Source organism: Zonotrichia leucophrys, chromosome 9, assembly GCF_028769735.1.
Source record: "Zonotrichia leucophrys gambelii isolate GWCS_2022_RI chromosome 9, RI_Zleu_2.0, whole genome shotgun sequence".
Lineage (NCBI taxonomy): Eukaryota > Metazoa > Chordata > Aves > Passeriformes > Passerellidae > Zonotrichia > Zonotrichia leucophrys.
In genome coordinates this window covers 4,858,334-4,874,357 of record NC_088179.1, presented here as the reverse complement: position 1 = coordinate 4,874,357, position 16,024 = coordinate 4,858,334, and the positions used below count along the sequence as shown (strand labels likewise).

Sequence of the window (16,024 nt, the reverse complement as noted above, 5' to 3'; positions counted from 1 at the left end):
AAAAAGGGTTTAAGCAAATCCAGGTGATGGATGGAAGCGGTGAAAGCCGATGGGCAGAGCAGGGATGGGAGCGGAGGCGCCGGTGCCAGCGCCGCTCCCGTGGGCTGCGAATCTGCGTTTTCCTCTACTGCAAAGTGTTCTGTGAAAACCAACCTGAGACACCAACAAAGAGAAATATATCCAGCTAACCAGAGCCTGAGCCTGCTCTCTGTTTCTTTCTTTGGGGTTCCTTGTGGTGGTCACGGCTGGGAGTTCCTCTCTGGTGCCCAGTTCCCTGCTGCCAGGGAGGGAAGGGCTGGATGGCGTTGTAGGCAGTGCCAGGTGTCGTTTTACCCTGGGACCTGGGAAGTGTGGCCATCACAAAGCCACCTCTCCCTCCCTGGATGGAATATCCATTGGGAAAGGCACTAAATGGCGTTGGGATGGCCTTTGGGGGCAGGATGGGGCTGCCTGGGATGCTGACAGGTGCCACAATGAGGGACTCCTCTCCATGAGCTCCAGAGCCAAGCTCTTCCCTCCCACCCCTCCAGCACTGGGAATGCTGCTCTGGTGGCAGCTGGGACATTCAAAACTGCAGCCCCAAACAGGAGGAACCAAAGGGAAGGGGGAAAGGACACCTCAAACACTCCCAGCTGCTGCATCCTCATGCTCAGATCTTCTGCATCCTCAGGGAAGATTAATTATCCCCAATTAATTATTTGTAAGGATAAAACACGAGTGTCTTTGGAATTGTTCATTCTTGGGAGAATCTGCCCTGAGATTGGTTCAATCTGGCACAATCAGTGAAAGCAGATACAGACAAAGCCCCTCTGCAGGGATCTTGTGGGTCTTTGGGTCAGGAGCAGCACAGGGATGTCCCCAGGGCCACCAGGAGAGGAGACAGCCCCGGTTCTTCAGATGGGGAGCAAGTTAAAAACCGCACAGAGACAGCAGATCAGTTTTCAATTAAAAAATAAATTACTCTATTAACAAGTAACCTCCCATACAATAAGGCTCTTACATAAGTTAATATTTATCTTGTCTTACCTAAACAATAAGAAATAAATACTACTCTTTCACAGAACAGTGTTTCCCTATCAGTGCATGTCTCCCAGCAGCTGCTGATGGATTATTTCCCACACCATCTTCCTGCGGAAATAAGGCATGTGTTCCTGAAAAGAAACAGGAAAAATCCATCACATGGGAAGCCAGGGGAGAAAGAGGCAGGAAAGCTCCATTAACACCCAGGGAATTCTTGAGTGGGAAGCTGCTTTTGAGCACCTGCCAGTTGGGTACAAGGCGGGTTTCACACCAGGGTGACAGAACCACCCAACAAAACACCCACATTTCTTTATTAAATGTCCCTGAAATATCAGCACATTGGTAAATAACCAGGGGGAAGTTTTCCAAGGGAGAAACCTATTTCACCAAGAGCTACAAAGGCCAGATATCCTAAACCCCTGGCTGCACCATCCTGGCATTGGAATGAGATGGTCCTTAAGGTCCATTCCAACCCAAACCACCCTGGGATTCCATGATTCCATGATCTTGCCCAAGAATCAAACACCAGACATGAGGAACAACCCTCAGCCCCTGCCCCAGCTGCTGTGCAGCTTCCCTGGCTCCCACATGGGTGTGGGAAAGGCTGGAGCTGTTTACACCCCCCTCTCACCGGGGTGAAGATGATGGGTTTGTCTCTGGAGATGAAATCGGCAAATTTGCAAACAAAAACTCCACAGTCATTTCCATTGTTTTGTTGAGGGATCTCCTGAGGAATACAAAAACATGGAGAATTTTTATCTGTCTTGAAAGAACAGCAATCTGGCTGTAGCACACATTTGACCCACACCTACTCCTGCAAACCTATTTCTATAATCCATTTACCACTCCCAAACCCAAGGAACAATCCCAGTTAACTGCACATCATCTCCCTCTGCTTGCCTGGGCAGTGTTAAATCCTCTGTGACAAGGAGTTCTAGTTCCCATTCCAAATCCAGGCATTGCTCCCATACCTCTGTGCCCATGCTGTGAAGAGTCCACTCAGAAGCAGTCAATTCAATGTTTCTTTTTTCCCTGCTTTCCTCTTCCAGGTATTTTCTGTTGAAAACAACACAAAAATCACTTTTCATCTCCCTGATTTAGGGCAACAACAAAAAAAGCTGTTGAAAGGTGTCAGGAAGATAAATTGCAGTGAAATGCCAGAGGATCCTCACAGCAGAGGATTTAAGGAATGTGGAGGGAAAATTCCCATTTTAGAGACACAGTGAGGGGTGTGAGCAGGGCTCCCCAGGGCCCAGCCCTGTGTAATGTCCTTATCCATGACCTGGAAGAGGGGACTGGGCACCCTCAGTGCCTTTGGAGGTGACACCAAGCTGGGTGGGAGTGGGGAGGGCAGGAAGGCTCTGCACAGGGCTCTGGGCTGGTGACAAGGTGAGGATCAGCCATGGGATGGGCTCAGTGATCCTGGAGGGCTTTTCCAACCTCAGTGATTCTGGGATTTGTCTTTGTGAGGCTGCTCTCCTGCTCTCACCCTACAAAGCTGCTGGATGAAGGGTTTTTAGTGACAAAGACACTCAGGATGTGCGGCACCTCTGACACTCTGAAGGATTCAAAACACTGAGCACAACAGAAGATGTACAAAGTGAGCAGCACCATGGGACAGGGCACAAACACTTCACATGGAGAGGAGAAAATGCCTCAAAAACAACCAGAAGGGATAAAAGAAGCAAAAGCAGCTACTCACAAGACAGTTTTACAAATGTGGTCTCCTTTCTGTCCCAAGGAGTCAAAGTATTTGATGGTTTTCTCTCGGAGGTCTATGACCTGGGGTTAAAAGGTGACTTAGACAAAGCACACCTCAAACACTAAAGGACTTTGCTAATTTTGTCCTCCCCATCCCCTAAATAAAAAGCCAGTTTGACTCACCAGCAGTGTCCAGTGAATTCTGAGGTGAATAGGCACGAAGATGACATCGTGCTCAAAGATATCCACATCTTTAGTCCATTTCTTTACTCCCTTGTGGCTAGTAGAGCTCAGCTTAGAATAAAAGAAGGTATTAAAAGCATAGACTGCTGGATATCCTTCCTTCTTGCTTCTTTCCACAAGAAGACCCATGTAGAAATTCATGATCTGGAACAGAGAGAGGCAAAGTGAGATAAGACACTAAATTAAAAAGACAGCAACCTGTCCTTGCTGGCCACCCTTGAGCTGAGAAAACTCCAGCTTGGCAGCTTTTGCTCCCAGAATTTCACACTGGAGGACTTGTGCTGCTGGTTAAAGCCCCCACACCCACTCTGATAACCCAGACTGACTCCTGGGAGCTGCATCATGCAAGTGAAAGCTTCCAGAAACAGCAGCCCACACAGTACCCAAAATAAGGAGTGCACAGCTATTTCTGGGCTCTGCAGTGGAGCTCCTGGAGCAGCCCAGGGAGGGGGGATTTCCCAGCAAGTGCAGGATCCCATACCCTGTCGTTGAGCCAGCCCAGGGGCTGCAGGGTGCAGATGTCCTCACGGGTGACAGTCAGCTTGAAGGCCCTGCTCAGGATGTCCTCAGGCTCACCACTGTCAAAGGCAGCAGAGATCTCGCTCTCCATGGCCTGGAAGAAAGGATTCAGTGGGGAAGGGCTGGTGGAGCACGCCAGCCCCCCAGAAGGCTCCAAGTGCAGTGCCAGAGCAAGGAGCCTTGCAGGCTGAACCTGCCCCAGCACTGGCTTGCTGCTAAGCACAGGTACCTCTGTCAGTGGAGCCAGATCATCTCCTGGCTTTTCCAGGCAAGGCAGTGGCTCACTGTCCACAAAGAAGAGGTCTTTGGACAGGACAGGTGTCACATGGAACTGGAATAACTTTCTTTGGGGGACTTCGGCTTCACGCTGGCCCTGCCAGGCACAAGGACAGAAATCAGAGAAAAGCACAAGGGGTTGCTGGGGGGACAGGGCAGAGAATCCTGCAAGAAACTGTGAAGGGTTGTGTAAACACATCCCAGCAGCCATCCCCAAAGTCCCATTTGATTGGTGACTGCATTCCAACTGTGCCCAGAGAGGCAGGGCTTTCCTTGGGCTTGGATTAACATCCCCAGCACAACCTTCACATGCAGGTATCAAGCTGAGATCAAGGTAAGTATTTCTGATTTCCACCCTTCAAATTTTATTTTGGATCTCAGTCCTGAGCAGAGGTAAGTTATATTTTCCAGAAAACCAAGTGAAGCAGTGACTAACTCAAGCTTACCACTGAAGCAGCTTGTTTCTCTCGTTTTCCCTGACCACGAGAGTCTTCTGGGGGTGTGTAGTAACTGTAAGAAAAGAAAGAGAAATGAGCTGGATATCCACACTGCCCCATGAAATTCTCCAAAATTCACCTTCTGCACAAGAAATGCTTTTTCAAGGTTGATTCTGACACATGACAACATTTGTCTCCTTCCCCACTCCTTCTGTAGCAGCCAGACCAGGACAGAAGAAGAGCTGGAAGCTTCACAAACTTTCTTCCACCATCAGGTGCCAAACTCCTTTTTTTTTTTTCCTCAGTTTTAATCTTTGGAAAACAGGGAAGCAACCAGCACTTCCTTTATCAAGTGCTTTGTGATCTCTTGGTGACAAATGCCACTCCACCAGTTACTTCCCCTCTTCCCTTGAGCTTAGGGGACAGTGACAATTTAACACAAGACAAATGCACAGCTCAATACAGTGCTCGTGTCTAAGGGGGAAAGAGAACAGGGACAAAATCACCCCAAACCACATCTGACACAACCAAACCTCTCTCTGCCCCCATCTGCCCTCTAAGAGGAGGAAGAGGATGGCACGAGGCTGCCACAGCAAAATTCCTCCTGGAGCTGCAGCCCAAAGTCCCTTTCCCTTCACTCCTGCACTCCCATCCTGCCACCACAGAGTTCACTGTCCCCTGAGGGACAGCAGTGCTCCCTTTTGGATCCATTCCAACCCAAGGCATCCTGCAAGCCTCAAAATCTGCCTCAGTCCCCCAGGTTTTACAAGCTCCCTACTCCTTTTGCTCAGGATGCACAGGAAATGCAAAGCCAGCTCATTCATGGTGTGGCAGAAAGACTCTGGGGAGCAAAAACCAATTCTGCAAATCCAGGGACAACCTGGGCTGTCAACCCCCACTTCCTTCTCCCAAAAAACACCCAGCACATCCCACAGCTGCCCAGCTGTGACAGGGCAGCTGGATTTGAGGGACAACTGGCTGTGAGCAGTTCCTCAAACCAGCTGCTCCTCTCCCCCAGCACTGAGACACTGAACAGGACTGGGCTTCTGGAGGCTGACAGAGCCAAAAGAAACAAGAGCCATGCTTAGCAGAGACTCTCACCTGATCATGACACCCCTCTGAGGCAGCTGGGGGCTGAAAACATCCCCATGTTTGACACCTGCAGGGAGAAGCAGCAATATGAGAACAGGGAGGTGATTTCCCATTCCAGCAGCTGCACAGAGCTCTCAGTTTCTGGGTGACATCACAGACATTTCATCAGCATTTTCAACTCAGAAGTTCAAACCCTGGCACCTGCTCAGAAATCATTTTAATCCCCATATGATCATGTCACAAAGTCCAAGATATGAAAGAATTAGTGATGAAAAAGTGTTTAAGTAATGAACAGGGGAAAAAAAAAACCCTGGGGCAATATTAAATATACAAGTAATCAGGTTACTTGTTTTGGAAGCTCTGCTTTTATGGAATTAGTCCTGTCTAGCACTAAAAAGGGATAAAGTGCAGTTCTGAGGGTGCAGAGTCAAATATCCCCCTCCCCTTGTACAAAAAAAAGCAGGTAAAACAGGTGCTACAACCTTCTCCTGTGCAGTGGGGTCACATCCAGCTACAAACTGCACTGCCACAGCTCCCAAATACCATTTTTAAACCAGTTCTTGCCCCTCAGTAAAACCTTCACAAACCAAATTTAGCCAATAATGAGGAAAATGCCCTGTTTGGGCTGGACTTGTACCAAGAGTTGAGCAGCCCTGGGGATACTCACTGGTCCTTTGTGGCACAGGTGGAGAGGCACCTCTGGGTTTTTGCTCTTTCAGGGGACTCCCAGTCATCCCTGGTTCCTTGGTTTGAACTCTTGGGTGTAGCAGAAGAAAAGGACAGAGTTTTTACAGGTGATTTGTTACCAGTGCACCTCAATTCACTGCAGAGCACACGGCTATTTGTACACAACTGGCTAAATGAAAGCAACAGAAATATATAAAGTAAAATTAGGCTGTTTAATCCTTAACAGAGCCATGCTGTCACTGGTTCCATGACAAGATGCAAAGGGCATTTTGAGGAGTTCACATCCAGAAGTTTGGCCACTCTCAGCTCAGGCATACTGAACATACAAGTCAAATTTTCTGTCTCCACTTTTCCAATCATTACATTTGATTCTGCCCAGAACCCTGAGAGTAGGAAAGATCAATTCTCCTCCCCTTCCACACACGACAAACTCACCCCCAGAAAGTTAAGGGTTATTTTGCTCATAATTACTTGTTGAGTCTTGCTGATCGTCGAGAAGGAAGTCTTCCAGAATATTTCTCTTTGAACAGACTCAAGAGCTCTTTGTATTTCTTATTTTCTGCTTGCTGAACATCCTTGCAGAAAGAAAGGAAAAAAGAGACTTTAGCAAGCATTCCCAGCTCTTCCTTTTGTCTCAGCCTAACTGTACAGGAACTCCACAGCTGTTTCATCCCAAAACAATTCCCTGCTCCCCAATTTACCTCTTCAGCAGCACACAAAGGCCTCCTGGTGCCACTGACTCCAGGAGCGTGGGGACCTGGCTCCTTGATGGGGGGCCTGGGTGTGACAGGGCTCTCAGGAGCAGCTCGGATGTGGTTATTCCTACTCAGGCTGCAAACAACAAAGGCAGAAGAAATGGTGTTAAGAGACCATTCAAAGCTCCTGATTTATTAATTAGGTTTTAATTAGCACCTCCTGATTCAAGGAGGAACAGCAGGCTGCCAGGACCATGTTGGGGAGTGTTTTCCCAACATCTCTCTAGGTGAGCTGTGGCAGTAGCTGACCACTCTTAAAGGAAAAACATAAAAGGGTTTCCCAATGGAATTCCCTGGGGAAATGGAAATTCTCTGGGGAAATGGAAATTCTCTAGGGTTTTTGGGGATTTTTTTTTGTGTAGTTGTAGTTTTTTTCTGTTAGCATTCCTGGTCTCAGCCTCTTCCCAAGTTCAACACTTCCTCCTACCACAGGAGGTGAGAGTGTTGAACTTGTTCATCTTTCTCTGATCTCCTGAGTCCATCAACTGTTTGGATTTAAAGGGAAAGTTTAAAATTGGTCAAAGACAAGAACATAGCTAAGATCTAACTCAGTATGGCAGCTAGGACAAGTCACAGAACATGGAAAAATGTTGCTCTGTGGACACAAATATGGATGTTGGGCAACAGAGGAAGTTCAAGGATGAAAGTGAAAGGCAAGAAACCCTAAAAAGCAGAAGTGGAAGAAAACAGAAGGTTTTTTACCTCAGATATGGAACTCTCTTACAAAGAAAGGATGGTGATTCCTCAGTCATGCACGGGCTGGCATCACAAGGCATTTTGTCTGTGGGAGAAGAGCACAAGCCTCAGCAAGTGGTCAGGAAAACAGGAGTTATAGGAGTTTAAAGAGCTTCACCAAAGACAAATTACTCTCATTTCATCCCTCAAGTTCTAGTATTATTTGTGTTATGTTGCTTCAGGATATTTTCATATTGGCAACTACAGAATATTGCCAGCCTACACTTAATACAAAAGGGTTCTGAGGCTCTGCTACCTAAAATCAGCATTTACAACAATTTCTTTCTGGCAAGCCAGCACTGGGACACACTAGAACTGCATCCAAGGCAGTTAATATCCAGGATCCACAACCACATGAGCATCCTGGGATAAACCACTGAATATCCCAGTTGGAAGGGATCCACAGAATCATCCAGCCCAACCCCTGGCCCTGCACAGACACCCCAACCATCCCACCCTGGGCATCCCTGAGAGTGTTGTCCAAACTCTCCTGGAGCTGTGGCAGCTTTGGGGCTGTGCCCATTCCCTGGGGAGCCTGTTCCCAGCCCTGGCTCCAATCCAGAAGCAATAGAGGATGCAGGGAAGAAACAGAGCTGACCCTCCACTATTCCTGGGTGCTACCCAGATATTTTGCCTTCAGCAACCAGCCCCCAGAGCAGCAGGAGAAAGGAACAAGTAAAGGATTTGCTGTCAGCCCTACCAGGTTCTGTTGCGTCCTCATCCTCTGCAGATGCTACAAACGAAGAGTCAGAAGAAATGTACACAACCTGAAATAAAAGCAAGTACCAGGGTGAGCATAACCTGAATGTGAATCCAAGCAAGCACCTCCCCTTCCTGAAATCCAGTCAGCTGTGTTCTGACTCAGAGCCCATGGTTTTGCCCATGGGGGTGCAGCAGAAGGCAGGGGCACTGATGGCACCGCTTTTGTAACATGGGGTCCCAGACCTGCTCAAAATCCTTGCTCACCTCATCTTCAGACTCAGAGAAGAAAAAGTCACCTCTCTCTTCAGTCTCCTGGCTTCTACTTGTTGCCTTCTGTGGCAACTTGGCAGCCACAGAGACCTCTTCAGGCTCCTTGTTAGTCCCAGAGAGACATTCTGGAAAAACCACACCATCAGGCCATAAGGAATGGGACTGGAAACAGGAGTTGGGACTTCTGCTTCCACCCCAGCCCAGCTCCTTGATCCCATGTGGAGCAGAAAGCTCATTTCAACAACACTGCAACAGTCCAGCAGCACCCCCACTCCCCCAAGCAGGAATCAGGGAGCTCCACACCCCCCATGGAACAGCAACAGCCTTGACTGAAAATGCTCTTTGTGCTGCCCTGCAGGGCTCAGTGCCAGGGAGAGCTGGGATATGCCCTGCCAGGATTTATCCATGGCCCTCCCAGGATGGAAAGTTGTTCCCTGCTTCTCTTCCTGCCTTCACCTGACCAGGATCTCCCATCTTGTACTTGGCTTGAAAATCTCAGAATCATCAAGACTGGATAAACCCTCTAAGGGCATCAAGTCCAACAGTTCCCACAGCACTGCCAAGGCCACCACTGCCACATGTACCAAGTGCCACATCATCGATGGGCCCAGGTCCCTCCAGCCACAGGAGTGGCTCAAAAACCCACAGCTTCCTAAAGTACAAAATCCAGAGCTCCCCAAGGTACCCCAAACCCAAAAATCAGGCATATGAAACCTCTCTGTGAGAGGCAATACCTGTTTTTGGCCTCTTTGCAGGGATCTCCTCAGGATCTTCCACAGGTGACAGAACACTGGGGGAAGAACAGACAGAACAATGTTTTGCAAGCACAACTCAGCTTCCAAAGGGGGCTTTCCTATTTCCCCAGCATCACCTCCCAGAGAGCTGATCACCCCACTAAAGCAGATCAGGCCTCTTTTTCTCCTTCTGTTAATGCCTCCACGTGCTTTGTGTTTGCCCCTACCACCAAAAAAAGCCTTAGCATGTAAAGCTTCCCCTTTTCCTCCAGGAAAGAAGCACTCCAGAGGTCACTAAGCCATCCAAGCTCACACCACCCAAAGGAAAGTTTGGGCAGAACAGGAAATGCGAGGTGGGAATACCAGCCCTGCTCACATCCACTCCAGCAGCTTCCTGCTGAGTCAGCTCGGGGACAAACCCTTGAAACAATCACCAGCCTCACCCTTTCCCACCCAAGGATTTTCACCAGCTGACACCATCGTTAAGTCCAGTAAAAACGTCTCCTTTAGGAACAGAACACAAAGAACGTTCCTATTTTTACTCCCCCCCCCACCAAGAGCTAATTCCTTCCGAGCTGCTCCTCGGTGCAAACTGCGGGCACAACACGGGGCTCCTTGCAGAGACATTCCCTGCTCTCTGTCGCTGTCATGGGGCACTGAGGGAGGGAGGGAGGGAGGGAGCAGCCGCCTTCCCCAGCCCCAGAGCACACAGTGCCGTCCGTACATCCCACAGAGCAGCAGGCACCCAGGGGCTTCGGCCATCGCCCCCAGCAGCAAAATGATTAACATGTGGGCAGGCACCGTCCTTTTATCCACGCCACAGCCTCGATCCATGGCGTGACCCCTACCCCCCATCCCCACGGCTGTGTGTGTGTGCCCTGCTCCCCAATACACCGGCCCTAAATGCCCAGCCCCGCTCCCCGTGCCGGCGGAAAGGGAATGAGGGATTATTGGGAACACCTGGGACCCACAGCCAGCGAGCACCGGTGCGTGCGACCCACAATCAGCCCCGCACCTGGGGGCCGCCTCATGGGCAACACCTGGGCTTAATCAGGGGCTGCCCACACCCCCACGGGGAGCGCCGGGCCGTGAGGGGGCTGACCGGGCCGAGCGGCGGGGCAGCAGCGCGGCGGGAAGGGCTGACCTGGGGGCCGGTTTCTTTCGGCGCGGCGGCTCCGGGCTGAGAGCGAGGGCCGGGGCCGGGGCCTGGCGGGCGGCGTCGCGGAGGGCGCGGAGGACCGCGAGCAGCCATTGGTACATGGACCGCGCGCACTTCCGGCGCCGGGCCCCGCCCCGCGCCGCCAACGGCGGCCACGCCCCGCCCGCGGACACACGGGGCCCCGCCCATAAACCGGATGGAGCCGCCCACAGACACACACGCCCCGCTCACTGCCCTGATGCACCCGCCCACAGCCCCACACACCGCGCCCACAGTCCTGATGGACCTGCCCACAGCCACACACGCCCCGCCCACAGCCCTGAAGGACCCGCCCACAGCCCAAATGGACCCGCCCACAGCCACCCACTCCCGCCCATAGCCACCCACGCCCGCCCATAATACTTATGGCCCCCTGCCCACAGCCCTGATGGACCCGCCCACAGCCACAAACGCCCCACCCACGGCCACAAATGCCCCACCCACTTTCCTTATGGCTCCGCCCAAAGACACACACGCCCCGCCCCCGACAGCTCCTCCCACAGTCCTGCCTGACCCGCCCACATCCCCTGGTGGACCCGCCCACATCACACACGCCCCCCCCTGTTGGCCTCGCCCCGCCCCTCCCGGAGCCACGTGCGCGCGTGTTCTACAACACTCCCTGGCCACAATTTGGGCCATTTCTGCCCATTCTGCTCCTGCCCCGTTTTCTCTCCCCCAGCGTTACCACGGCTGGGTCAGGGCTTTGCCCTCTCCTAGAGGCAAGAGGTTTCCCTACTCAGAGAGTCGAGAGCTTTGTCCCACTGCGGGATCAGGAGTTTCTGCCCTGGCACACTCAGCTTTCCCTGCTCCGGCACTCGGCCCTCGGGTTTTGGTGGCGACTCGCCGCGGGTCCCTGTGGGGCGCTGGGACTCGCTGGCCATTTCCCGGAGCTCTGGTGCTTTCCCGAGCGGCAGAACCCCCGGCATACCAGGCAAAGCAGGGACTGGCCCCTGTGTGCCCCCACTGCGGAATCCCCTCCCCGGCGCTCACCGAGCGGCGCTGGGCTCACATCCGTGAGTCCCGCTGCTCGGCATCGCCCTCGCCCGCTGCTGCTGTCGCGACTGACCCGCGACCGAGCGGCTCGAGCCGCGGCTTCCAGCGCGAGGTGCGGGCGGCGCCCCGGGAACGGCGCAGCTGGGTCATTCCCGATGATGGGGCGCCAATGGTCCCTGTGCTGCCCATCACGGAGAAGGAACCTTTTTGGGAGCCCAACCCAGTTAAGGGGCCCTAAAAGTAACAAATCGCCCGGGAATGTGCAACACTTTGCTGATAAATTGGTATCTCCTGGCTAACAAACGCGTGTAGCAACTTGAGCCAGCCGCGCAATAATGCTTGCTCCTTAATACTGCGATGGTGATTAGTTTTATTTCCGAATTTCGGTGGCAAAAGGGGTTTTTAATGCTTTTCCTGTTGGCTGCAAGCTGGTTCCAGCATTTTTCTCAGGAGCAAAAAGCCTATTTGAAAGAAAGCAGGGAGGAAAAGGGGCAGATTGAAGAGTTTTGGGGCAGCTCTGCCCGCAGGAGGTTCCGCAGGGAATCTAAGCGAGGGTGGCGTCTGCGTTAATTAATGTGAAAAATGCGTTTTTTCACAATTAAACAGACCTTCCTGGTTATTTTGGGGGTTTAATTTTCAGGAGGCTGAGCCTGGATGCGGAGCCCAGCAGAGGGCACGGCAGCCCCACGCAGGACCTGCAGAGCCGCCCTCAATCCCTTCCTCATCCTCCCGGGACAGTGGAAGGAGAAAGATTTTAGGGCTGACAAATTGTTTTTAACGCCTGTGATTGGATTTTCGTGAGGTCCGTGGGTGGGAGGGATCAGTGCACATCCACGTCCCTGTAACCTGTGCAGCTGGAATGAGTTTATCCCAAACACAGGATAACGAATGTGAAATTACATGAGCTGGTTCTCTCTTCCACAGTGTTGATGTGCAGACTATCACAGTCTCTGAAACACCAATAACCAAACACATGAATAAATTAAACTTTAATTAAAACAACGCCACCAGACTGAGAGAACTTACTTCTTTTCTTTCTTCTTTTATTGCTTTCCGTGCAGCAAAAGTCCCCCCTTTTTATTTTTTCCCCCAAAAAACACCAGGAGTGCCTGTGTTGTAATTCCTGCCATGCCTTCCCAGAGCAGTTTGACGTCGGCTGTGTTTCCCAATCCCTGTATTTTTGCAGCTGCTGGTTCCCTCCATGACTTCATCCCAATTCTGCCCCTGAGCATCTTGCTCAGAGCACTGACGTGTTGTGACTCAAAGTGATGATATTTGATGCACGCAAACCAAAATCCAGTTCCTGGCTGCTCAACAGACCTGGATCACATCTGTCCCATCTCCTACAGCAGAGGGGGAGCAGAGAATTTCCATAAATATTTATTAATGATGGCTCGTTATTTATGCATTGCTCAAAGCCTCCCTACCTTCAGTGCAGCTTCCATGTGGCAGCAGTGGGGTTCCAGTACCTGGTGTTTCAAATTATTGGGATAACAAAGTAATTCCACTGGGGAGGTAATTTGGGAAGTGGTGGGTGGTTCTAGGCACACAGGTGATTTTAGTGATACACAGGTAAATAGGCTTAATCTGTCTTTTAAATCCCTTTATTTTACGTGAGTGCAGGTGGAACAGCTGTGCCTGCAGGGCAGGGGGTTAACTTGGAGGGAAGGGAAGGGAAGGGAAGGGAAGGGACGGCAAGGTAAGAGAATGGAAAACAAGGGAAAGAAAGGCAGAGGATGGGGAGGAATGGGAAGGTAAAGTAAAGAAAGGCAAGGCAGGACAGAGGGCAGCTGAAGCAGCCTGGGCAGGCCTCCCAACCCCATTCTGAGGATGGAATGGGATGGAAGTTCCACCTGCCCCAGTATTTCCCACCTGCCACTCCCAGGCCCTCCCAGCCAGGAGGCAGAAGATGCCCAGGATGCCAGAGATCTCCTGGAAGATCCCAAAGGCATCTCCACTCAGAACTGGGAGCCCTTGGAATTCTCCTGCTGTGAAGACAGACTCCTCCATCCTGCCCAGTGTCCAGGCTGGGTGACAGCAATGGCCCTCCTGACACCAGCTCTCCTGAACCCCACACTCCAGGGAGTTTATCCCTGACCCAAGGGATTGTCCTTGCCAACACTTGCTTCCAGACCTGCTACTCTCTATGCTGTTCCACCAGCAGCTGCTGGATCCCTGGTGAGTGGTGCTCATCTTCCTTGGGATGGCTTCTCCAGTGACTTCAGATGGGAGTTGCCAGGCTGGAAGCCTCAGAGCACTTGGAAAAGCCCTGGAAAGGGAAGGTGCTGGCTTCTGGGAAAGGGCTGCACACTCAAAACAGCCCTGGCAGTGTTCAGAGAATGCTGAAACCATCCACATAAAAGCCAGTGGGGCAAAACCAATTGCTGAAGGCTGCATCCACGCCCCAGCCATGAGCTGGTCCTGGACTGCTGCTGGTGATGAGCAGGGGAAAGAGAGGAGGAGCACAAGGAGCTGCTCAGGAATGACATGATGTGCTGCAATGCAAGCCATGATCCCACTCCTGTATCCCATGGAGCATCCCCACAGCCATGGGGAACTCTGGGAAAGCTTGGGCAGCAGGAGAGGGGCTGGGGTGAGATTTTGGGGCAGGCAGCTCCACTCATGGGCTGCACTTCGGGATAAGGAGCAGGTAGCCTGAGGAATTTGTGGCTGCCCTATCCCTGGAAGTGTCCAAGGCCAGGTTGGACAAGGCTTGGAGCAACCTGGGACAGTGGAAAGTGTCCCTGCCATGGCAGGAGGTGGAACTGGATGGGCTTTAAGGCCCCTTCTAACCCCAAACATTCCATGATTCTGTGATCTCAAGCACAGGCTTCCCTTTAACTCCCATTTTCACCAGGTGATTTATTTCCCTGCCAGTCCCTCTGCTCTTCCAGAAACCATCCATGAGTGCAAACAGAGCATCCTGCAGGGACAAACCACTGGCAGCTGGATTTGGAGCAGAAGTGGACAAACCATTTGTAACAGGTGAGGTCCAGTTCCACTCTCTGTGCTGTGGTTTGCAGAAAGATGAGAGAGGAGCCTTTGTACCCTTCCAGAGGGAGAATATTTGGGAGCCTTTATACTCTTCCAGAGGGAGGATATTTGGGAGCCTTTATACCCTTCCAGAGGGAGGATATTTGGGAGCCCCCAGCCTTTCAGAGGGAGGATATTTGGGAGCCCCCAACCCTTTCATAAGGAGGATATTTGGGAGCCCCCAGCCCTTCCAGAGGGAGGATATTTCCAGCTCACAACAATGTCTGAGCCCTCTTGCTCTCTCACCCTGCAGGGACAGGACACCATGCCCCAGAAGAGGCTGTCCAGAGCCCCATCCAGCCTGGCTTTGGACACTTCCAGGGATAGCAGTTCCCTTCAGTCTTTCTCATGGCCCTGTAAAATCCATACACCAAAATGTCACTGTCAGACAGCAAAGTTGTGGCTTCTCCTGGGCTGAGACGTGGGACTGGAGAAGATGGGAGTGTTCCCCCTGACTCCAGAGCCTTCAGGGCAGGATGGGAGCTGGCAGGGATGGACACAGCACCATGAGCACCCCTCTGAGCCCGGGGGTGTCGGGGCTGGAGCTGGAGCAGAGGCTCCCCCTGCTCCCCTGTGCTGGGATTCAGCTCTCTGTTGATTCAGAGCGACCCTGCCTGACTCACCCAGGAGCTGGGCTGAGCCTTTCCAAAGGAAAAACTCGCTTTAAACTCTGCCACAAGGCTCTGGCGACCATATGGAGCTGGGAGAGGGGAGGGGGCCAGCCCTGACCTTTATTGTAGGGAGGGCAGCACCAGTGACCCCACTCCCTGCCCCCCAGGGCTGGCTGTTCCCAGGCCACTCAGGTTGTTCCACAGCGCTCGCTGCTAAATAAGACAATTAAATCCTTGAGCCCAGGTTTTAGTGTTTCCATGTGCAGCCAAGTATCTTAATCTGGGCTGTTTGGGGAATTTTTATCCCGTGGATCCCTTGGTATGCCTGGAATGTTTGCTTTTCCTACTGTGTGCGTGTGTTTGAGGCACTCCTGTAAAAACAAGAGCTTCCTGCCTGCCTTGTAAATCTTTCCTTGATTGGCAGAGTGGCCTTTGGTGATTAATCAAGGGGCACGACGGGGCTGACACCCTCCAGGAGCTCCTTGCAAAGGCCCAGCACGGTGGTGGGGACCTGGGCAGGGACCCCGGGGCTGGCTGCTCTCCAGAGCCGTGCGGTGACATCGGCTTTCGGTAAGAGCCTGGGAGAGGAAGGACCAAACGGAAATTCCAGAGAGCTAAGGAAATGCTCCAGAGGGCCGGGACTTCACAGGCATTTTCTATTGTATCATCGGGATAAAACACGCGGCTCCACTCGGAGGGAATCGCTCCATGGCCAGCCAGGCCTTTCCACCTTGGCTGGGCTGGGAAAAGAGAGATTTGTCCCAACCAAACCTTTCCATCTTGGCTGGGAAGGAGGATATTTATTCCAACCAAGCCTTTCCATTTTGGCTGAGCTGGAAAAAGAGAGATTTGTCCCAACCAAACCTTCCCACCTCGGCTGGACTGGGAAAAGAGAGAGATGAGTCCCAACCAAGCGTTCTCACTTTGGCTGGACTGGGAAGGGGGACGTTTATTCGGACCAAACCTTTCCATTTTGGCTGAGCTGAGAAAGGAGATGTTTATTCCAACCAAACCTTCC

General features: G+C 51.9%; 1 protein-coding gene and 1 long non-coding RNA gene across 5 annotated transcripts; both read right to left on the bottom strand.

Annotated features, from left to right (window-relative positions):
* Window positions 1–934: 934 nt before the first annotated feature.
* On the bottom strand, window positions 935–10,460 carry SENP2 (SUMO specific peptidase 2). Of its 4 annotated transcripts, none has more exons than XM_064720665.1 (17): window positions 10,316–10,460; window positions 9,172–9,227; window positions 8,432–8,562; window positions 8,166–8,232; window positions 7,433–7,511; window positions 6,677–6,806; window positions 6,447–6,550; window positions 5,956–6,044; window positions 5,298–5,355; window positions 4,206–4,269; window positions 3,713–3,856; window positions 3,446–3,577; window positions 2,905–3,108; window positions 2,723–2,802; window positions 1,992–2,076; window positions 1,652–1,747; window positions 935–1,151 (listed from the first exon to the last, which is right to left on the bottom strand). In XM_064720665.1, exons 1-17 carry the CDS (start codon window positions 10,429–10,431, stop codon window positions 1,077–1,079), a joined length of 1,710 nt encoding a protein of 569 aa, XP_064576735.1. In that variant the 5' UTR covers window positions 10,432–10,460; the 3' UTR covers window positions 935–1,076. The 4 variants fall into 4 exon arrangements, with proteins under 4 accessions (XP_064576735.1, XP_064576732.1, XP_064576731.1 ...); XM_064720662.1 differs by having other exon boundaries at window positions 1,921–2,076; window positions 10,316–10,443; XM_064720661.1 differs by lacking the exon at window positions 10,316–10,460 and adding an exon at window positions 9,896–10,040 and having other exon boundaries at window positions 1,921–2,076.
* Window positions 10,461–12,375: 1,915 nt separating this feature from the next.
* LOC135451726 (uncharacterized) lies at window positions 12,376–12,903 on the bottom strand. Its single transcript, XR_010441420.1, has 2 exons — window positions 12,790–12,903; window positions 12,376–12,705 (listed from the first exon to the last, which is right to left on the bottom strand). It is a non-coding gene; the product is annotated as an uncharacterized LOC135451726 (long non-coding RNA).
* Between the last annotated feature and the right edge of the window lie 3,121 nt (window positions 12,904–16,024).

Coding starts and splice junctions, on each gene's coding strand:
- SENP2 (XM_064720661.1), bottom strand. CDS start 10,026: ATGGGGGGTAGGGGTCACGCCATGGATCGAGGCTGTGGCGTGGATAAA. Junction 2,803..2,904: donor GAATTCACTGGACACTGCTG/GTGAGTCAAACT, acceptor TTTTAACCCCAG/GTCATAGACCTCCGAGAGAA. Junction 2,077..2,722: donor CACATTTGTAAAACTGTCTT/GTGAGTAGCTGC, acceptor TGTTTTCAACAG/AAAATACCTGGAAGAGGAAA.